This window comes from Nicotiana sylvestris, chromosome 8 (assembly GCF_000393655.2).
Source record: "Nicotiana sylvestris chromosome 8, ASM39365v2, whole genome shotgun sequence".
NCBI lineage: Eukaryota > Viridiplantae > Streptophyta > Magnoliopsida > Solanales > Solanaceae > Nicotiana > Nicotiana sylvestris.
Window position 1 is genome coordinate 174,911,892 of NC_091064.1, and position 23,794 is coordinate 174,935,685.

The 23,794-nt window shown below is 36.3% G+C and overlaps 1 protein-coding gene across 1 annotated transcript; it reads right to left on the reverse strand.

Moving 5' to 3' along the window:
• Positions 1-17,305: 17,305 nt before the first annotated feature.
• Positions 17,306-20,740, reverse strand: LOC104232722 (eukaryotic initiation factor 4A-14). Its single transcript, XM_009785983.2, has 5 exons — positions 20,548-20,740; positions 19,453-19,522; positions 19,172-19,278; positions 18,651-19,081; positions 17,306-18,250 (listed from the first exon to the last, which is right to left on the reverse strand). The coding sequence occupies exons 2-5, from the start codon at positions 19,518-19,520 to the stop codon at positions 17,615-17,617; spliced, it is 1,242 nt and encodes a 413-aa protein (XP_009784285.1). The 5' UTR covers positions 19,521-19,522; positions 20,548-20,740; the 3' UTR covers positions 17,306-17,614.
• Between the last annotated feature and the right edge of the window lie 3,054 nt (positions 20,741-23,794).

Consider the following 23,794-nt stretch of genomic DNA (forward strand, 5'->3'; position numbering starts at 1 on the left):
GGAGGTTCCCCGGCGTCTGAAGTCCTTGCACTACCTGCTCAGGTGTGCGAGCAGCGGAGGTCTGATTGCCTCCCCCGGCCTGTGAAGTAGCTACTGCTATAGTGGCTGAAACTGCCTGAGCCAGGCCAGTGCAAACTGATATGATCTATGCCAAGGACTCTTGAAGACCCGGAATCACGATGGGCATAGCTGGTGCCTGAACTGGTACTGCTGGAGCTTGATCCTGAGCTAGGGAAGCTGGTGGGTCTACAGGTGCTGCCCTCGTTGCTCTGCCTCTGCCATGACTACGACCGCGTCTACGACCTCTGGTGGCCTCCGCTGGTGGCACTGGTGGTCATCCACCCCGTCAGGTAGCTCGTGTCCTCACCATTTGTGAGAGAATAGAATAACAAAATTTCAGTACTCTGATCAACAAGTTCGCATGATAAGAATTTCAAGAATATGAAGTTTTTCCTAAAGGTTCTACAGCCTCTCGAGGATAAATACAGACGTCTCTATACCAATCCACGAGACCATACTAAACTGGCTCATGACTCGCAAGACCTATGTAACTGTTACACCCCATATTTTTGTACGTGAAAGTATGCCATAGGTAAATTGATAGAAGCTCGGAAATGAAATATTACACCCCGCATTTTTCGTACGTTAAAGTTTCGTCATAAGTTAAGCGACATAAGTTCAAGAATGAGAGTATTTTGGAATTATAAGCATTACATTATTTCAAACAAGTGATAAGTAAATTCGTGAAAGTGAGAGGGTAAGCAAATCGAAGAAGATGAGTTTCGTCGAAGTTTGAAAATTTGAGATAAAATATGGTCCAAGCTATAATACTCCGTATTTATGGACTAATATCATACAAGGTACCACATGACCATGATAGCAAGATGTATAAAGTGTGTTAAAAGTGAGTAGTATTTTGAATAACTTGAGAAAATTCTTAATTATGTAGGTAATTGGTAATTATCCAAAATATTTTGGATAAGACATAACGTGGCAGAATTTGGCTTGAAAAACATTGTGACTCATGCACTATTAATATATGTGGCATGCTCAAATGGACCATGAGAAATGGATAAGCTGGCGACAATATGTAAAGAATAAACATAAGAATTATTTTACTCTTTTCCATTCAATATTTTACTTTAGATCTAAGGAAGTTTATATTTTATTGTCACTTGATAAGTCTTGGTATTGGAATTTGATCCAAAAAGAAGCATCCATGACTACTTCTATTTTAAGCATTAGTCCAAGTCCTACTAGGCTTGAGGGAAAATTTACGCGTATGCTTGTTTGTTGGATTCTGCGACATGGTTCACTTGTTTCTTGGAATAGTTTATTATGCACTATATTCGAATTATCATCCTTCAAGGTTTTAACCCTAGTCTATCAACCGTTTGCACTTGGAACAATGGCATTTCTTGCATATAATGAGGCAAAAGTTCATACAAGAATGCACAACTTAGCTGGATATACTCTTTTCACCTTAAGCACATATTCACCCATAGTGTCGGATGTGGAGACGTCTGGTAAAGGTGAACATGGAAATTACATTTGTGTATGTACTATAGTTGGTACAATCTTTCTCAAGAATATCATAAGGATTTTTCCCTACTTTGATCTAACGTTACGTATTCTTCGCAAAAGACGTGTGCTAGAGAGATTGCCAAGAGAATTGGTCCAGGTATGTTAAGGCTAAGCTCTTCCTTCATTTTGCATGATCTCGTCATTACATAAGTTTGATAACGAGGCATAAAGAAAAATTCTTATCCCGAAATTTACGTATATTTTGCTAGTCTCACAAGTTACAATATTTTCTTTATCGGGACTTCATATTCCATTGAGTATTTCCTTCTTCCAGTCAAGAAAGCAGAGAGTTTTTATATACAGTATTAAAGTATTTTCATTACCATCGAGCTATAATCGATGGGCAGGCCGCTATTGGGCAACCTCTGATCAGATGGTAAGTTATATACCGAGCCTACTGTGGCCGAGCGCTTATGAGCGAGCCCAGTTGGTCGAGATACAGAGCCTAGTATGGCCGAGTGCCTATGAGCGAGCCTACTATGGCAGAGCAGATATATATATGCCGAGCCTTATAGGGCCGGACATCTATTTTACTTACTATATTAAGAGAGTTGAGTCAGTATTAGCAGGTAAGCATATTTTCAGATTATCTTTGACTTCCAGCTACTTGTAGTTATTATATTATCAGTTCAGTTTCAGCTTTCAGTATATTGCCTTACATACTCAGTACATTATTTCGTACTAACATCCCTTTTCTGGGGGCGATGCATTTCATGTGTGTAGGTCAGACAGACAGACGGGTAGGCCTCTTCAATAAGTGTTGCCCGAGTTCAGCCTGATCAGTTAGCTTCATGCCTTTCGGAGTTTTCGGGTCTAGAGCCTTATTTACATCTTGTATATATACATATATATGTTATGAGTAGGTCGGGGAGCTGTTCCGATCATAGTATATCCATCAGTAGAAGCTTGTAGACATATCCTGTCAGTTAGTGCAATATGTTGGGCTTGCAGTCCTTGTATGTATATTTGGTTGGTTTGTCAGCTGTAATAGTTATGACGGCCTTGTCGGCCCAGTTTTATATTGATATTTAGTCAGCATTCACAGTTATCTTGCAATGTGGCCCATGGCCAAAGTATGACATCATATGTTCAGAGTCCCTTAGTTGCAAGTTGGTACGCGAGGATAGGTAAGGTACCGGGTGCCGGTCGCGGCCCATCGGTTTGGGTCCTGATAGTAACCTAGGCTCTGATACCAACTTGTCAAGACCCCAAATACCGTTCGTGATGGCGCTTATCACATTACTAGGCAAGCCGGATCAATTATAAACCACAACCCATTTTTATTTTAAATAAATCATTTGCTAACACGGTTTAATTACCAATTATTATAATAAGTGTTTAAAACAGCAAGATAGATATGTGAAAATCAACAAGACATAGAAACTACACAGCCCACACTGATCTGGTATCACAAGTCTAGAGCCTCTAATGCAAGTTTGAACAACCTACTACATAGATAGTCTGGGAATGCGGAAAAGTAATAAGATAGAAGGGAGAAATCTAGGCTGCGGACACCATGCAGCTACCTCGAAATCCCTGGCAATTGCTAAACGACTGAAAAGCTCTCACTCGGCCTCTGGGGCACCTGGATCTGCATGCAATATGCAGAGAGTAATGTGATTACTCTGACCCAGTGAGTAATAAAGATAAATAATGACTGAAAGTAAGAAAACACGTATACACAGGGTATTCTATAATGAAGCAATTAAATAGGAAATTTGTAAGCAGTAAACCAATGAAAAGCAAAATAAAGTACTTCTACAACAAATAAACAAGCAATTGACAGATAGTTATGATAAAGTAAACACATAGAAGTTCACCCTCGGGCACAGTATCAACAATTTCCTCCCTCGGGCTCAATCTCACATCACAATGGGTACCCGCGCTCACTGGGGGTGTGCAGACTCCGGGAGGGGCCCCTTACGGCCCAAGTGCAATATCAAGCCATCTCGTGGCATCGAATCTAGGCCCTCGGCCTCATGTCAATCAAGCCACCTCATGGCGTATATATGTATCTCAGGCCCTCGGCATCATATCAGTATCAGTGTTCCTCATAATATAGGCCCTCGGCCTTACTTAGTCCAAAAACATTCATCACAAGCCCCTCGGGCTATAGTAAAACAGTGTTTTCAGCCCAAACATCATTTAAAATATCATTTAAGTCTTGAAAACTGAGAAAGAATGGCAGAATAGTAAAAACAGTGGGAAAATATCATGATTGAGTTCAAGTAACAAGTCAAAACAGTGAGGAAATATCACTAAATAGCCCCGAAGGGTTCAAATAGTTGGCACTAGGCCCAATTATGGCATACATCCCAAATAATGATGACAACACATAGTTTACAATCAAATACGCGGTAAAATCATCAATCAGGATGGACCAAGTCACAATCCCCAATAGTATACGACCCCACGCTCATCATCAAACGCGTGTTTCACCTCAATATAGCACTACGATGTGACAATCCGGGGTTTCAAACCCTCAGGACATCATTTACAATCATTACTCACCTCGAACCAGCTAACTCTCTAGCTCTCGACGCCTTTGCCCCTCGAATCGGCCTCCACGCGCGTCGAATCTAACCAAAAAATTAGAACGAATACGTCATAATATGCTAAGAGAACAAAGCCCAAGCGAAAACAATCGAAAAATACCAAAAATCCCAAAATTAGCAAAACTCGAGCCCTTGGTCCACTTCTCGAAACTCAGAAATTTTTACATCATTAGATTCCTCGTCTCCCTACGAGTTCATACATATCAAAAACACAAGAATCAGAGCTCAAATGACCCCTCAAATCCTCAATTTAAGCCCTCTTAAACTCAAGCCCTAAACCTCCATTTTTATTCCTTTAATTCCTTAAATTTCAGTCCCAATCCATGAAATATTACCATAGAAGTGTGTTTTAGGTCCAAAATCCTTACCTCAACGAAGTTCTCTTGAAATCTCCCTTCAAAATCGCCCAAAAACTCTCAATCCGAAGTTAAAATGGTTAAACCCTTCAAAAATCGCGAAGAAAGAATATATATACATTCTGCCCAGGGGTTTTCGCATCTATGACCCCTCCACCGCTTCTGCAGTACTGCATTGTGGTCACAAGTCCGCTTCTGCGGAACTCACTTAACCAGCCCAAATCTGCTCATGCGATCGCCCTTCCGCATCTGCGATTCTGCAGATGCGGCCCAAAACTCCACTTCTGCAGTTCCTGACCCTCAGCCCAAATCTCGCATCTGCGGCCTTCTCCCTCGCACGTGTGGCACCGCACCTACGGTCCCCAAGTCGTAGGTTCGAAAACACCAGAAGCAGCAATTTTCTGAAAATCTCTTAAGTCCCAATTATTCCCGTTAACCATCCGGAATCACCCCGAGGCCCCCGGGACCTCAACCAAAAGCACAAACATGACCCAATACCTTATTCAAACTTGCTTCATTCATCAAAACACCTCAAACAACATCAAATTAACCAAAACTCATCAAATTCAAGCCTAAGTTTCTAAAATCTTCCGAAACACGCTTTTGATCAAAAACTCAACCAAACCACGTCCGAATGACCTGAAATTTGCACACACGTCCCAAATAACACAATAAAGCTACTGAAACTCTTGGAGTTCCATTCTGACCCTTATATCAAAATCTCACCTATCAACCGGAAATCGCCAAAATATCAACTTCGCCAATTCAAGCCTAATTCTACTTCGAACCTCCAAAACCAATTTCGATTACGCTCCTAAGCCATAAATCACCTACCGAAGCTAACCGAACCATCGGAACTCACATCCGAGCTCTCTAACACATAAGTCAACATCCCATTGACTTTTCCAACTTAAACCTTCTTAAAAGAGACTAAGTGTCTCATTTCTTACCAAATCCTCTCCGAACTCAAACTGATCAACCCGATCACATAAAACACGGATAACGAAGCATAAAAAAGCAAAAATAGGGGAAACAGAGCGGTAACTCATGAGACGACTGGCCGGGTCGTCACATTATCAAACCTAAAATCTACAATTAACAGATAAAAATATTGTATAAATTTCATAATTAAATGATATATACCCAAAATTTAGATCTAGGATTTTACAATCAAATTTTTTAAATAAGTTGGATTAATCCTAGTCAATATTAATGTCCAAAAGATAGGCCAAATATTTTTATGGTAAGATCCCGCTTATGCTATTGAGTACCAATAAATGATAACAATAATGGTATAATAAATGGTTCAAGAATACGGAAGATAGCAATAAATAACAATAAATGTCATTTAAGTAAATAAATGGATGGGGGTGCCCGAAAAAGGGAAGATTCTCCAATAATTCTTCTGATAAGGATAGATAATGGTAAGCCAATCAGATCCTCTTTGAATCGTGGGAGAAATGATAGATAAAGAACTGAGAAAAAGGGTGAACTTTATATGTGTATGATAAAAGAAGAATCTTCAGAAAATGTCAATTTATTATTTCAATGAATGTCTCAATCCCCGATATAAATATATATCTTCCTATTATAAGAGTACATGCGCCACAAAACCCTAAATAGTACAACTGAGAGGAACTATACAAATTCTAGAGATAATCTACAAACTGAACATAGTAATTATTTGCTATGGAGCCAAATATGAATTAAGACTTTCAGACAAACATCATGGAATTTGGGAGGTGTCTATTTTGTATTTGTCATACCTGTAGTTTATTGATATTCCTCAATCAAAGTAACATGTGGTGTCAAATAATTAAAATGACATGGTCATTAGTTATTAAATTTTACGTAGGAGACAACAATTTATCTATGCAGGTTTTGTGCTTCTTGTTCTGCAACAATAAATTTTTCTTGATGCTTGGTATTTGGATGCCCCATATTGGTTTGTTGAAAACTCCTGCTACCCTAAAAGACTTAAAGTATTAGCTGTCCTCTTTTCTAAATGTTTTGCTTTCGAAGAATCAACCTTTGAAGAGATTGCTCAAGAGTTGTGTGAAAATTCTTTATATCATATTAAGATTGCTCTCTATTGTTTTCTACTATTACTGTTATTATTTGTGACTTGAATTATTTTCTTGTATTTTTAGGAAACTCATAATCCCTATAGGTTTAGGAAAACCTATTATCCTAATAGATTTGGAAAAGGAAAACCTATAGTCCTTGTCAAATTGGGAAACCTTTCTCTTATATGTTTGGGACCTTTTGGGAACTATATATAGGGGTTGTAGTTGGGGATCCTAGAGATTGTTTTGTGTTTTTCTTCTCATTCATTGTAGAAAACTCTCTCTGCTTTTGCCCCAAGGAATTGGCTTAGCCGAACCTCTTTAAATCCTTATGTTGATTTTTCTTCTCTATTTTCTTTGTGTATGATTATGTGCTAGTTAACCCACGATATTACGCAACAATTGGTATTAGAGCAAGGTTTGGGTTTCTACATATAATCTAGGGTTAAGATGTCTTCATAATATTCAACAAAGTACGAAGTAGAGAAATTTGATGGGGTTTCTAGTTTCAGTCTATGGAAGATTAGGATGAAATCGTCCCTAGTGTTACAAGGGTTATGGAAGGCAATTGATGAGGATTTTCCTGAAGAAAAGAATGGGACCGAGAAGGCAGACCTGAAGGAGAGGGTTTTGAGTGCGATCTTCATGAGTGTTACAGATAGAGTTCTTCGGGAAATTGTTGAAGAAACTTCTGCAGCAATGGCATGGAAGAAGTTGGAAGATCTGTATTTTAAGAAATCACTGACAAACCGCCTCTACCTGGAAAAGAGATTATACAATCTCCATATGAATGAAGGTACAGCTATTAAAACTCACATTGATGAGTTTAATTCAATTATAATGGACCTGAAGAATGTGTATATCAAAATTGAGAGTGAGGATCAGGCCTTGATTGTGTTATATTCTTTACCACCGTCTTATGATACTTTTGCCGATACGCTGCTATATGGGAAAGACAACATTTCACTGGAAGATGTTAGTAATGCACTAAAATTTAAAGAGTTAAAAAAGAGCTTTCCAGACAGCTAAATTGAGGACGAAGGTCTTGTGATTAGAGGAAGAACACAACAAAAGGACTTTAACATAAAAAAGTCAACCGCCAAATCAAAGTCTAGAGCAAGGAAGCAACATTGTTATGAGTGCGGGGAGCAAGGTCACTACAAGAGAGATTATCCTAAGCTGAAGGAGAAAAGAGGGAAGCAGAAAATAGATAATTCGACAAATATTGTTGAAACTGACAATAATTCTGATGATACTGACTATGTAGGGGAAGTTTGTGCTGTGAGTTTTAGTCATGGGCAGAATTCTTGGGTTGTTGATTCTGGTTCTACTTTCCACATGTGTCCACACAAGAATTGGTTTGCAACTTACAAGCAAATGAGTGGGACTGTCTACATGGGAGATGATAATCCATTACCAGTAGAGGGGGTTGGTAACATCAAATTGAGAATGTTCGACGGAATTATCAGAAACATTGAGTGCTGGCATGTTCCTCGGATAAAGAAAATTTTGATTTCTCTTTAGACTTTGGATGATCAATGGTATAAATTTTACTCTGAGAATGGAATACTTAAAGTGTGTAAAGGCTCCATGGTACTCATGAAGGGTAAATTGCATTTTAAATTGTATCATCTTCAGGCCAGTGTAGTTGAAGGGAAAGCTATTGTAGCTTCTGAGAAAAGTGACCTGAATCAGTCTCAGTTGTGGCACTTGCGACTTGGCCATATGAGTGATAATGGATTGTCTTTGTTGAGTAAGCAGAATTTGCTGAACGGGTACAAAAATCAAGTTTTGAATTTTTGTGAGCATTGTGTGTTTGGTAAACAGAAAAGGGTAAAGTTCATCAAGAAGGCCTAGCACAAGACAAGACAAGAGATAAGTTAGATTATATACACTCTGACTTGTGGGGTCCAAACAAAGTTCCCTTCAAGAGTGGTGTCAGGCATTTTATGACTTTGATTGATGATTACTCAAGGATGGCGTGGGTGTATTCTCTGAAAATAAAAGATGAGGCATTTTCGACATTTGTTAGATGGAAGACGATGGTTGAGAGGCAGACGGAAAGAAAAGTTAAGTGTCTTCGAACTGACAATGGGTTGAAATTTTGCAATTCTGAGTTCGATAATTTCTGCAGCAGAGAGGGCATAGTGAGACACTGTACTTGTGTCGGAACACCACAACAAAATGGTGTTGCAGAATGTATGAATAGAACGCTTTGTGATAGGGCACGAAACATGCTTTCACACTCATGTGTTAGCAAAGATTTTTGGGCTAAAGCAATCAATACAACTTGTTATTTGGTCAACAGATCTTCATCCACAGCTATTGAGTTCAAAACTCCTTTTGAGGTATGGTCTGGTTCACCTGCTGATTATTTAAATTTAAGGATATTTGGTTGTCCTGCTTATGCTCATGTAAGGGATGGAAAATTGAGACGAGGGCAAAAAAGTGCATATTTCTAGGGTATGCAACTGGAGTGAAAGGTTATAGGTTGTGGTGCACATATCAAAAGACTCCAGGGCTAATTATCAGTAAGGATGTAATATCAATGAATCTGCCTCACTGGACAGTCAGAGGGAGAAGGCAATAGCAGAAACAGATCGTGGTGTCAGTAACCACATAGAGCTAGAAATTGAATCTCCGCTAGCTTAGTCCAGTAACTCTAAAGTAGATGAAGTGGAGGAGGTGCAAAATATTGATCAAAATGATAATGTTAATGCATCTGTGCAACAACAACCATATAGCATTGCAACAGACAAAGAGAAGAGAGTGATCAACCGACCACGAAGGTTTGCAAACATAGTTGATGGGAATCTTCTTGGATATGCAAATCCTATGGGATTTTCTTTGGCAATTGCAGAGACCGTTGATGCATTTGAGTGTTATAGCTATACAGAAGTTATTCAGAGTACAAAACCAAATCGACGGATTAGTGTTATGGCTAAAGAGATTGAGTCTCTTAACAAGTTTAGGTGTTGCCTAGACTTGGTTGATGTGTGCGGCAATGGATAAAGCCCTTGCGAGGGCTGAGGGCAAGGTAGAGAGACGTCGTTCCTGTTGATGAAGAGAATTCAAGCCAAGGGGAAGATTTGTTATTTGTAGCTTGAATTATTTTCTTGTATTTTTAGGAAACCCATAATCGCTATAGGTTTAGGAAAACTCGTTGTCCTAATAGATTTGGGAAAGGAAAACCTATAGTCCTTGTCAAATTGGGAAACTTTTCTCTTATATGTTTGAGACCTTTTGGGATCTATATATAGGGGTTGTAGTTGGGGATCCTAGAGATTGTATTGTGTTTTTCTTCTCATTCATATATAATGGAAAACTCTCTTTGCTTTTTCCCCGAAAATTAGGCTTAGCCGAACCTCGTTAAATTCTTGTGTTGATTTTTCTTCTCTATTTGCTTTGTGTGTGATTGTGTACTAGTTAACCCACGATATTCTGCAACAACTCTTTTTTATTTCTTAAAAAGCATGACGTAGACAAAAGAACGCGGATGACCCCTAACCTTTGAAGTTGAATAGTGAGATAGTTAATCTACTATATATGTTGCGTTTGTTGCTTCCATAAGTTTGTTGATGATTTCTTTCCTTCACTTCGTTTTCTTGAAGGCGGGAGATGAATTTTGATGAGTTTTCCATGTAAACAGGTATTCTATATGAGTAACTTGGATAGGAAATAATCTTCGTCCTGAAATTTATATTTAGATTTTCTCTTAAATCTGTTAAAAAAAATTCATCTATTACTCTTCCTCATTTTCTTTTAGTTCAATGAAGGTGGAATTTTATTGAGTTCCTCATACAAATAGGTAAATTTATGTATTTAACTCACCTGATGAAACTGATGATTTTGGCCTTGACATTACTTATCCCCCAAAAAATTGGCCTTGACTTCTTTTTTAATTAGGCAATAGTAATCACGCTTCAGCAATTATGTGGCCTTTGAAACAGAGGCGGATCCAGAATTTAAAGATTGCGGGTGCCACATTATTTTGAAGGTAAACGTAGTACTTTTTACATGGTCCAAATAGGATAAACATTTGGCCGGGTTGATCAACTTTGGGCTTCGGTTCGGGTCATTCATCTTTTCAATTTATATAGACGAATAGGTCGAATGAGAAAATATAGTATAATTATGACAACTCGGCGCAAAGCATTAAACTTTCAATAATATTACATAATATTATAAATTGTGTTCTACATGAAAAACTTAGAAAGACAACTTATTCCATTTTATGGCAGTTGACAATATCTTCCAATAAACAAAATGCTACTATAATCAATTGTCTTCCATGTTACTTCACAATAGCCACAAAACTTAGGTAAATTAAGATTCATGACGTGTGGCCAAAATGGTGTTTGGTATCATTCAATTAAAATCTATTGGCCCTCAAAGTCAATCAACCTCTACAGGTGACTTTTAAATATAGCAAATTGACTTTGTCAATCAAGCTATATCAAGAAGAAACTTCAGCAAACACTTAGTAGGAAATAACCCAGAGAAATCAGCAAAGAGAGACTAAGAATAAGAGCCTCTCAATTGGCTGCTGGAGGATGACAGTGGCAACTGTCAAAGGGGATGGGAAGATGGTCTATGGGCGAGAGTTTTCGTTCTGAGTTGTGAGAACATTTGGAAAAGGAAATGTAATTTAAACATTTGTATGGAAAAAACAAATACTTCTGAGCAAGAGACGAAAAAAAGTAGTAGTAAAGTTAATTAAAGAAAGATAGTCGATAATAATTAAAGAAAGAAAAATAAAGAGAATGGAATACATATACAAGGACAGAAAGCTTATTGTGATGCAGTAAGCCAAAAATATTTTGAAATTGATGTCTGGTCCCTTGCCATTGGCACTTTAGCATCATTTGTTCATAGGGTGGCAAGTCATTTATTTATACAATATCTTATACCTATACACATATATACACAGAATTCCGACGGAAGCTTGCGAGTGGCGTGCCACCCTCTCGGGTCTTAATAGATCCGCCCCTGCTTTGAAAGCTCTGTTGTTAATATGAGTTCGAAGTACTTGGCATGCATTGGCTGATTATCTGATACTAGAAATTTTTTCTTATTCTGCGGTACCTGGTTCTATTTGCTGAAACTAATAGCCCGTTTGGCCAAACTGCAAAAATCAACTTATTTTGAGAAGTGTTTTTTTCAAAAGTGCTTTTCTCAAAAGTACTTTTGGTGAGAAGTAGTTTGTGTTTAGCTAATTAATTTGAAAATCACTTCTGAGCAGCAATTAGTGTTTGGCCAAGCTTTAAAAAATTGCTTCTAAGTATATTTTTCTCAAAAGTGCTTCTTAAAAAAGTGTTTTTGGAGAGAACTATTTTTTTCTGCTTCTCCAAAACTGCTTCTACTTCTCCTCAAAAGTACTCTTTTTTCTTCCAAAAGCTTGGCCAAACACCTTATTTTTGGCCAAAAGTGTTTTTGGCAAAAAAAAAAAACACTTCTGGCCAAAAAGAAACTTGGCCAAATAGGCTATAACTGTCTAGATCAAGCATCTGACTCACCAGAAGGTGTATTAAATTCACTGCAATTAATTATTTTGTTTCTTTTTGTGAAATATAATCTTGTAAAGTGAAGTGCTAGAAAAATGAATCTTTGAGTTTGTGCATATGAAATTTGGTTTTAAAACTGAAAGTCATAATTAAAAGCATGTCATTTATTAATCCTGACATTCATGTATATGCATTTTTGTGGATAAATATTTTCTCTATACAGATGATTAAATGTAGTTAATTAGTTACGTTAGAGAGATAGAAATAGAAAACAGGATGGCTAGCTTTTCAAAAGTGCTAGACTGTTTTATTCTGCTATTATTCATATGTATTGGATTGTTTAAGTGATGTATATTGCTAGCATAGCATGGTACAGTAAAAATGGAAACTAAACTATACAATTGGTCGAATGAAGGAAAAGAGCTGCCATATCCAATATTGTATGCTTTTTTTGCTACATCATAATTTGACTACACTATCGCAAATTGAGATTCAAACTCATCTACTTGTATAACAGACTCAATACTATTAGTTGTTTTGTGTATTCCTATCTTTTTGTGCTTTTTGCTGAATTTGTAGTTTGATACATTTCAACCTAAAATATATTTCTATAACTACAAGGTGGATATTTGTTGGTGTTAGTAAGTAAAAATTTACTAAAACTACCTCTTTTGCTTTTTCATATAGCATTTGACAGTGATGGGCATGAGCAGCGTGTTAAATCATGGATTTAGCTATCCATGCCACATCATCAGTTTGTCGAGACTTTATTAATAACAAAGTGTTGTGTACATTTCCTTTGTTTTTGCCTGCGTCTAATTCTAAATCCAGCACGTGGGTATATATTCTAGCTGATAATGGATAAAATCATTTGTAATACCGAACTTCAAAATGCAAGATTTTGTGTCCATCGATTCAAATGTATTTCTTGCAATCGTAGTACTGATATGCTTTATCATATCCAATGCACCAAAAAAGGAAATATATATGTTGGGCCCGTGCAAGAATGGGCCACAGCCATCTAGTGATAAAAGAAGAATCTTCGGGGAATGTCAATTTATTGTTTCAAGAAATGTCTCAATCCCCTCTATAACTACATATCTTTCTATTTATAAGGGTACATGGGCCACAAAACCCTAAATAGTACAACTGAAAGGAATATTCACTGAAATATTCTCTGGGGACCATATTCCTAAATTAGTCGTTACTACTTTAATAAAGGGAGTGCTCGTGCTCGTCTTCATCCTCTGTTGAGCCACCTCGACCTCGTTGATGACATGCTATTTTCTCATGATATCGACCTTTTGAAGCCAAATCATTACATCTTGTTGACGACTCATGGCAGCCTTCGAAGGCTTTTTTAATATCGACTCGCTCCACATATAATTATGGTAATTTTAGACAGTACATTATGTATGTGTATATGTATGTATGTTGTTGTCCCTTTTATAATCACCGAAACTTAATACTAGTTTTCTACTCTAAGCACACAAAAAAAATTTAATTTTTTGGGGGACCTAAATGATGAGATATATTACAACAACAACAACCCAGTGAAATCCCAATAATGGGGTCTGGGGAGGGTAGTGTGTACGCAGACCTTACCCCTACCCCGAAGGAGTAGAGAGGATGTTTCCGAAAGACCCTCGGCTCAAGAAGACAAAAAGACAAAAGGAGACAATATCAGTAACACCACAGAAATAATATGAAATAATATGAAAAATAGGAACAACATGAAATCAAGAACAAAGATACAAAGCAAAAGCGAAATAGTATCCCTACCAAACTAGTCTTACAAAGTCATGACATAAGTCAGATTCAACTACCTCCTAACCTACAACCCTAATACTCGACATTCACATGTTCCTATCAAGTGTCATGTCCTCGAAAATCTGAAGCTTCGTCATATTCTGCCTAATCACCTCCCCCAAATACTTCTTAGGCCGCCCTCTACCTCTTCTCGTGCCCTCCACAACCAGTCGTTCGCACCTCCTTATCGGAGCATTTGGGCTTCTTCTCTGAACATGCCCGAACCATCTGAGCCTCGCTTTCCGCATCTTGTCATCAATAGGAGCCACGCACAACTCCTCCCGAATATCATCCTTCCTAATCTTATCCATCTTAATATGCTCGCACATCCACCTCAACCTACTCATTTCTGCTACCTTACCTTCGTCTTCTGGGATGAAAAGAAGATGATGAGATATATTATAAAAAGAAAATAAGAGATTCCCCTAGGAAGCTTCTCAACTGCTAGTTATAATTCAAAAGTCAACGTGTTCTTTAGTTCTTTTCGCCCCTCCTAAAAATAAAATTAAATAAAAGAAAAAAGAAAACGCAAAAGCAAAGTGTTTGTAATAAATATAAAATATTTCGAGTATTCTGGGTAACTTAAGAGATTCCCGAATGTTGCACTAGGATTAGATTCCCACTATAGTATAGAATAGTCCCCTTTTCATTTCCCTTTCTTTAATTTAAAGAAATAGAAAAAGTTACAAGTATAAAATGGCAATGTTTGGTGAAACACAAAGTTTAAGAAATAAATAACGAAATTCATGTGCAAAACATGAAATTCAGCTTTACTATCAACAATTAAATTATGTGTGGTGAAAAGCTAAAGTAAGTTTTGAACCATCTTTTACCATTAGTGTAGAATCTTCTCTTCTATTAAGTGAATTCAAAAGTTTATATATATATATATATATATGTTTTCATCTTATTCGCACGGTATAATTTTCTAACTCAACGGTAGCTTCACGACTAGTTGTGAAAGTTTCATACGTCCAATCATATTGTCTTTCCTCATAAGAAGGTGAACTCTTATACTATCAAGTAACTTTCTAACAAGTCATAATCATTAAAAGTGAATCATGATGAGAAAAATGTAGTAGTAACAATCTCTTTAAGACAAATTAAAAGGAAAAATGTACTACATAAAATGAGTCAGAGGACCTATACACCAATAAATTTCTTCCAAAATGCTAAAAAACTTTTGCCGTGTTGATTTTTCTTTTTACCATATTGCACAGCATAAAGCAATGGAATTGGTGCTTTCTCATCGTGGCCGCTAGAGATATGACATTTACCTAAAAGTTTTTCTATTCTCAAAGAAAGAATAGCAAAAGAGATGGAGTCAGTGTTATTTACACATAGATAGAGCTAAAAGGATCTTATATTATAAAACTAAAAAGACAGTCTAAATTACGAATTTATATATAAGTCTCCTCCAATTTTGATACTCCCACGATCTAAAAGCATGCCCCTTTTGTGCTTTTGGAGAGTAATTATAAGCTTTTCCAGCGATTGTTTAAAGTAATTTCAGGAAGTACTTTAACTGCATTTTTCAACTTCGAACTATCAATTTCATATAAAGAAATTTATCCACGTCAGGTATTTTACGCAAAAATAATCAAATTTAAATTTCAGACATGAAAAATGCAACAACAATTTGTAACAATGTATAATCAATAGCTGTAAATTATTGGGAGTATTCGTTTTAAGTAACTAGTTCCACAGTTGACGACCTGCGTTACATGTATTATGACAATGTAGAAGTATTACTCAGATGCCCATATTGTAGAACTACCTAATATGCTGACAAAATATGAAAGTGGTTGGACTTAGTTAACCAGAAAATATATATATATATATATATATATATATATATATATATATATATATATATATATATATATATATATATTAAAAATAACACATGTGATTTGCGAAGGTATCATTTATTTTTGGTTTAATGAAGAGAAACGTAAGAGCTCTCTACTGATTTTTGAACCATGTATTTATTCAAATCATGTGCTTGAAACTTTGCAGAGAAGTTACTTAACGTAAATTTAATTAAATCATAATTTTTGACATATATATGAGATGCGAAAACCTTGACATGACATATTATTATTATTATTATTATTATTATTATTATTATTATTATTATTATTATTATTATTATAAAACTTATTTTCAATACAATTATTTTATTTTGGCATGAAGATAAATATGAGTGAGCTTAAAGAAAGAAGTGAGGATTCATATCGCTGACCCCAACCTTTTTCGGGACCGAGACGTAGTTGTTTGAGTCAAACAACAACAACAATAACTCAGTGTAATCCCACAAGTGAAGTCTGTTGTTTGAGTCATGATGAAATATTATAGGGGCAACAAACGGGAAACATGGAAAGAGAACTGCTGATAGGTTATTTTCTGAAAGTAACCATTACAACTTACAAGAGCGGAACTATCTAGAACAGCAACACTATATGAAAGTGGATTGATCATGTGTGCATTTATTTTAAGTTTAATGAGGGTAACGGAAGGTCTCTCTATGGGATATCAGTAGGGTCACTTTGATCATTTATTTACATTGGTTGCCAAATCTGCAATAGCTACTATTATTGTAAACACAAACCAGCACCTAATCTTAACGGTGTTTAGGAGGTAACCGCATAGAGGGGCAATGGTTCCAGCAAACTATGATGCAACAGCTTCCCATTCCATGCCATTTCAAACAGAACACTATGATGCTTCTATGATTATGGATGGATCAATAGTTCAGTACTTGTACTGGTCCTATGATTGGGATTGTGGAGGTCGTTAGGGTTGATGGTTAGGAGGGAGCCAGAGTGCTTTTCTTTCTTCGTATCAGGGTGGGACCAGCCTGTTAGGGTGTTGTCTTTGGATTATTAGTGGTTAAGTTTGTGTCCACACTATTTTTCTATTTTTTTCTTTCTTTTTTCTCATAGTACGGTGGCACTATTGTTGGTTGTTGTTGTTACTTTTCCATCCATTTTCTGTTTCCCACGATGCTTATTATCTTTCTGAGTTTTATTGTTGTCACAGATTCCATTCTCTATTTTCGTGAGGGTCTCTCAAAAACAGCATCTCAATCCCTCCGGGGTAAGGGCAAGGTCTGCGTACCTTCTACCCTCCCCAGACTCCACTTGTGAAATTTTACTGGGTTGTTGTCGTTGTAGTCAAGAAAAAAAATTCACCCTCCACAAGTCAAACAAGAAGAGCCAGAAACTGTAAGATACAACTACAATACCAAACAGCTCAACTGTGGGGTGGTCTCATCCGTTGCACAATTGCTGGATTAAGGATCACAAGGAAGCTAGCAAGTCTCAAATACAATATGCGTCAACACATGCACCATCTTCGATTTACTATGTTTCTCTTTCAAATCAAAACCAAACTACACAAGCACCACAAAGCGTGAAACTATCACACAATTCGAATAAAAACAATTTGCCTCTAAAAACTTTCCTCATACACAATAACAAGGCCAAGAGTTAAATCTCAATAAAAATTCAAGAAACATCCAAAACTTAGTTATTTTAGACTTACAATACAAAACAAAGACACACCGACAAAATTGATAGTAGGTACTCCAACCAAACTGGAAAATTACAGGTTCCATGGCGGATCATGGCACTTGCATTTCCCAATTATAGGTTCAGTTGAAATCTATCTAACCTAAGAATAAGATATTAAATTACTTCATGTAAAGAAGAAATTCACCTCACAGAACCAAAACCGCATCAAAGAAGATCGGCCACATTGGCTGGCAACTCCTCGATTACAACATTGTAAAACTTTTGAATGTCAAAAAGCATCCTTTCGTCATCCTTTGTGACAAAGTTGATAGCAACACCCTTTCTTCCAAATCGTCCACTACGACCGATACGATGCAGGTAGTTCTCTGGCTGAGTAGGAAGGTCATAGTTAATCACAAGGGAAACTTGCTGCACATCAATACCACGGGCCAAAAGATCAGTGGTGATGAGCACACGAGATGACCCTGATCTGAACTCTCGCATAATGATATCTCTAGTGTTCTGATCCATGTCTCCGTGAGTTGCAGATACTGTATGATCACGGCTGCGCATTTTATCAGTAAGCCAATCAACCTTACGCCTGGTATTAACAAAGATGACACTTTGGGTGATGGCTAAGGTCTCGTAAAGATCGCAAAGCGTTTCAAGCTTCCACTCTTCCTTGTCAACATTGACATAAAATTGCTTGATACCTTCAAGCGTAAGCTCATCACGCTTCACAAGAATCCTCACAGGCTTGCTCATGAACTTCCTAGTAATTTCAAGGGCCTCAGGCGGCATAGTGGCAGAGAAAACACCCACTTGAATCTTTGGTGGCAGCAGTTGGAAAATATCATAAATCTGGAAAATATTATAATCAAATAAGACACTGATTGTGAGCCTTGGGGGCAATAAATCAGCTTTTAGGTTAGGCCAACAGGGAGATACTACAGGAAATAAGGGGGGAAAACCAGCAAAGTCCTGCAGCAATTCTAAAAGAAACTAAATCATAATAATGACAAGAATAGAACTCCAACAAAGAAGCTAATATCACATATGCACAAATCTTTTTCCGACCCTAACATACGACCAAGAAAAGAAGCTTACAAATACTTACTTTATTCCCCCCCCCCCATCCCACAAAAAAAAACACATTCCCATATTTGTGCACTAACTATTATAGAAACCTAATAAATAAGAAAATCCAACCTGAAGGACAAAACATAAAATAAAGCATGAAATAAAAGGAGAAAATGGCAACCTGATCTTTGAAACCTCTTGAGAGCATTTCATCAGCTTCATCCAGAACAAACATCTTGATGTGGTCAGGGCGAAGAGATTGCCTGCGCAACATGTCAAAGACACGGCCAGGAGTACCGACCACCACATGAACACCACTTTGGAGGATACGCTGATCCTCACGGACACTGGTACCTCCTACACAAGCATGAACCTTCACACCAAGATAGTCACCAAGTGCTCGCATAACCTTCTCAATCTGTTGGGCAAGCTCACGGGTTGGAGCCAGAACCAGAGCCTGACATTCGACTAAGCTGTAATCAAGCTGCTGGAGAACTCCAGAGCAGAAAGTTGCCGTCTTTCCGGTTCCAGATTGTGCCTGTTGGATCACATCAAGACCCTTGCAAAATGGGACAATACCCCTTTGCTGGATAGCAGATGGCTTCTCAAAACCTTCAAGCAATTTAAGCCAGGTGTTAAATGCCCTACTAAATCTAACAAGGGAGAAGAAAAACCACATGTGCTATTAAGAAGTGCATTTACCATAAGCATAGATGCCCCTAAGAAGGTTCTCTTGCAAACCCATGGCATCAAAACTGTCATAAACCTCATCATATGATGTGAAGAACTCCTCCTGTTCAGTCCCAAGCCTGTTTCAGCATGTCAAAACATCCAAAAAATAAATATTAAAATGAGCCAGCAAAGACAAGGAACACAACATCATCACAAGTGATAGTTAAAGCACCTAAGATGGGAAATAAAAGGCAAGTGTAGTTTTCTGCTCCCAGATTTATATCCTATAGAATTGAGAGCAAACAACTTACAGCTCAGTCATTTTGGCATCATACTGACGAGCATCAAATTGAGAACCTTCCGGTGCTAAGCCAGCCATGACTGTAGCAAATAAAAGAACTATGGTATTACTCTTATGGAAATTCATTGAACAATATTGAGCTTAACCAAGGGGAAAAGCCAAAACCTTACTGTGAAAATATCACAGTTGTCAATACTAGCACTAGCAATAATATTATCTGTTCTTCTCCAATATTGAAAGAGTGGAAGCCACGACCAAATGTATGTTTTCTTTCTTTATGTTCTTTTTCATAACCAATGTATGTTCTCTTTCTTTATAAAGAAGCAAAGTACAGAAAGAGGAGATACACATGAAAAAGCAATTGATTTAAGCCAACTGCCAACCGACCTTTCAAGTTATTTGATGCTGAGTCAAAGTGACAAAGGCAGAAAAAAGGAAGAGTGCAAGTGCTTCATTCTTAGAAAAGAACATATGGTAGTGATGGCTACTACATAAAATACAAAAAGATAGATTCTGACTCCAAAAACAGAAATACAACACTATCAATCTAACGATGAGAAGCATGTCAAGCTTTACACGAAAGACAAAGAACAGACAGCAGAAGAAGGCATTATAATCCACAGATATACTTCCTCCACGTAGTAGGTATCCAACTATCCAGGTTTTCCAATTATCAAATACATCCATAACTGAGTGAACATCTCACAAAACACCCATTACTTAAAGAATATATGGCATAAAAACGATGATTGTCTCATTCCATAAGGAACTCAACATACAAATCCAAGGTCCAAATGACCACCATTCACATTCCTCTCAAAATATAATCCTTTTGCACAATACTTTACAAAAAGGGTTTTAAATATTAATACAAACACTACGAGAATGAACAAGCTCATGTTCCAAACAGACAATAAACAAAGATGATATTTTTACTATCAAGAATATCACATCAAACAGATCTCTATCCAAAATAGTCAAAAAAGCATCGCACATACAGAAACAGCTACATAACCCAAAAACCAGCTTTAGAAACCAATTCAGACCAACAATTAATCATCAAGATACAAAAAAAAAAAAGATTATTGAAAAAAGCATAGCTAACCTGATAGAGATGAGGAAAAGATGAGAGGAATAGCAAAGAGAGAGTTGAAAGGAGAAGTGGGTAAAAGCGATTGGAAAGTTAGGGTTTGCAAAGACTGCTGTTTTTGTCTGAAACTCCTCGGATCTACGCCGCAGGAGTTACAGAGGAAAAGAGAATAGAAAGATTAGACTTGCGTTGTGTTATGTGTTATTTTATGGTTTTTCCGTAGTTGTGTTCTTTTATGGAATTGTATTTACTATTTTTTGTAACATGTTGTTTTGTCTTTTATTGTTTGAAATTCCTATTTTGACCCGAAAATGGGGTGGATTCCACAAAATTGAGGGCTAGATTTTCTATTGGGCTTCTTGGGCCTAATTTAGGTCAATTCCTTTATAATAATTAAAAGTGAGAATTAACTTAAATGGTATCCACCAACCACTTAAATTATAAATAGCCATTGAGTAATATATAATTTATATATACTAGCTAAAAATTAAACAATGAATCCTATCAACTATTTAGTATTACTAGCTTTTATGTACTACCAAATTGATCAAATTACTTTTTTGTATTCATAGAGGAGAGAAGATATATTCCCCCCCCCCCCCTCCCACACAAAAAGCGTTTGCTGTTATTTTAGAACTTGACTTGGACTCCATAATCAATATTTTACGGTGATTGAAGTTTTCATATATCAGCTCCGACTTGGAATTCGTGATCGAGTGTGGCCATGACAAGTTTTATTTTGTGTCTCATACAACTTATACTAATTGTATAAGATTTTTTTTTATCTCACAAATTTATGGATCCCAATCTTATACTTCTGGGCCTACAGAAATCTGGGTCCACAAAACTGTGAGACAAAAAAGTTGTATGAGACACAAAATAAAATTTTCCGGTCATGATTTATAACAAGCAGAACATCAAATCAAAATGAAAGGTTGTTTATTATTACCAGTATTTATGAACGTGTGTTGCACGTTAATAATGGCACGTGATGGTTTAAACATTTAAATCATCTAAAAGCAAGAAAATATTATTAAATTAGCATAATACGTGAAGTCAAAATAAAAGAACATCATTAGAACTTACACAAATGATCAATTTAGTCATGTTAGTTAGATAATTACGTATTACAGTTTAAAAATATTTCATGTGATGGTATCTTACCAAACACTTCTTTGTAGATGATATTTTTTTGTGTATGTTTCCTTCTAATGCTTTGATTGCTTTGCCATAATCATAACTCTTGTTGTCAATATTGATATTCCTCTTGAAAGTGCAACATATAATTGTTCGTGCAAGAAAATATATTACAATAAATATAGTCTAATATTTAGTATGTTTGTCCTTGTGCTTTATTTATCGTTATTGTAAAATATAAACATACCTAAAATTATTTTCACACAAATTTAAAAGGATATTCTTTAGTTTCGGAAGATAAAAGTTGAATTCGAGGATAAAAATATACTTAGACGTATATTGACCAGTAACATAATTTTTTTCATGTATGACGTTATTGTCAAAACTTCTATATACCATTACAAAAGCTATTCGGCGGATCTAAATTTTTCAGTAGCATGATGAGCATATTTTTTTTTCAAAATCAATATATATGCAATGCAAGATCAATTTTTACTTAGTATATATATATATAGCGACACTAACATATGTAAGAATTAATAAACTTGACAACAAACATGTGTGGTAGAAGGTCATTTGGTATTAAAGTACTTAAGTATTCTTCTTGGTAGCAATTGTTGGTATCATCTTTTGTTGAGTCAAAAACTAAAAACATTTTATTTTTACCATAAAATTCCGCAATCAACCTTTTATTTAGTTGATCAATATATTCAATTATGTTGACTAAGATACCATTTTAATTTCTATCATGTAATTTTCACAAATTATGTTTTAATAATGATAGAAATATTTTTCTTTTTAAATGCACTATTATTACGAAATCATCTTTTATTAGATGGTCTTCTTCATTTCCGACACGAAGCAAGAAGTTACCAAATAATGGATCTTTTCTTACTTTATATTTTTTATCAGTTGAATTTTTTTCATTTGAGGCCATAAGTCTAATTTGGCAAGCTAGGTTTTACAATCTCTGCTTTCGTCGATTTTGGAACTATTAGTAGTTGATAGAAACAACCTTCCAAATCATTAATTTTTCACTAAACGGTTCATTTATATTCAATATATCTCCAGAACTCCGGGAAATTATTTCGATCATTTGACACTTAGCCATAAGTGCTTCATCCCATATTATCATGTTTGCTTTCCTTAGAAATTTAGCAACATTACTCTGCCTTGATATATTTATGATGGTTATTTTAGTCGTTTGAAGAGGTATCAAATCTAAAGTGACTGACCTCATAATAAAATCGTTTCTGGTACACTATTTGTTATTATTGCTAACAGTATCATGCCTCTTGATTGATATTTGCAAGTAATGCATGACATAGAAATATTATTTCGATTCCGTCGAAGGCATCTACAAAAGATAATACCACTATAACAGAGTTGACTCTTTATAATATAGTCTTGAAAGCTTGTTCTTGTTCAGGATTTAGCTTTGATTATGCTTCAACAGACAATTGTATGGCCGTTTGATTCTTAATACTCTACTAACCTTTTTTATTTTGTGTTCTAACGCCTTTTTATTGAATAAATTTATGTACTCTAAGATTATTTTTGTCACGACCCAAAAATTCCTCCAAAGAAGTCGTGATGACACCTAGTCTCTAAACTAGGTAAGCCTAACATTTACTGTAATAATATGGGTATTTACTAACTTCAATTAAATTATTTTGAATAAAATACAATTCCCAAAATCGGTATTACAAGTCACAAGCCTTTCTAGGAGTAGTTATACAAAATAAATACATCACTGCTCCGAAACAAAGGGAACAAATGGAAATAAGTACAATTGAAGGTGACTCTGAGGACTGCGAATGCTGCAGCAGGTTTACCTTGAGTTTCCACTGCAACGAATAGCTACTATCAATCAAATACCTAGATCTGTACACAAAAATGTACAGAAGTGTAGTATCGGCACAACCGACCCCATGTGCTAGTAAGTGTCTAGCCTAACCTTGGCGAAGTAGTGACGAGGTTAGGACCAGACTACCAAATAAACCTGTGCAAGATAGCGTACAAAATAATAGGAAGCAGATAACAATGATAACAACAATGATCAACCGGTGATATAAATAGCAGGCAACAAGAACAACACAAATGTTTTTCAACAAATAATAAATAC

What these genes read in the sequence shown, in the direction of transcription:
- LOC104232722 (XM_009785983.2), bottom strand. Translation starts at nt 19,520, where the DNA reads ATGGCTGGCTTAGCACCGGAAGGTTCTCAATTTGATGCTCGTCAGTAT. An exon ending in GATGCCAAAATGACTGAGCT is followed by an intron (nt 19,279 to 19,452) that starts GTAAGTTGTTTG and finishes ATGCTGAAACAG; the next exon opens with GCTTGGGACTGAACAGGAGG. An exon ending in TAGGGGCATCTATGCTTATG is followed by an intron (nt 19,082 to 19,171) that starts GTAAATGCACTT and finishes AATTGCTTGAAG; the next exon opens with GTTTTGAGAAGCCATCTGCT.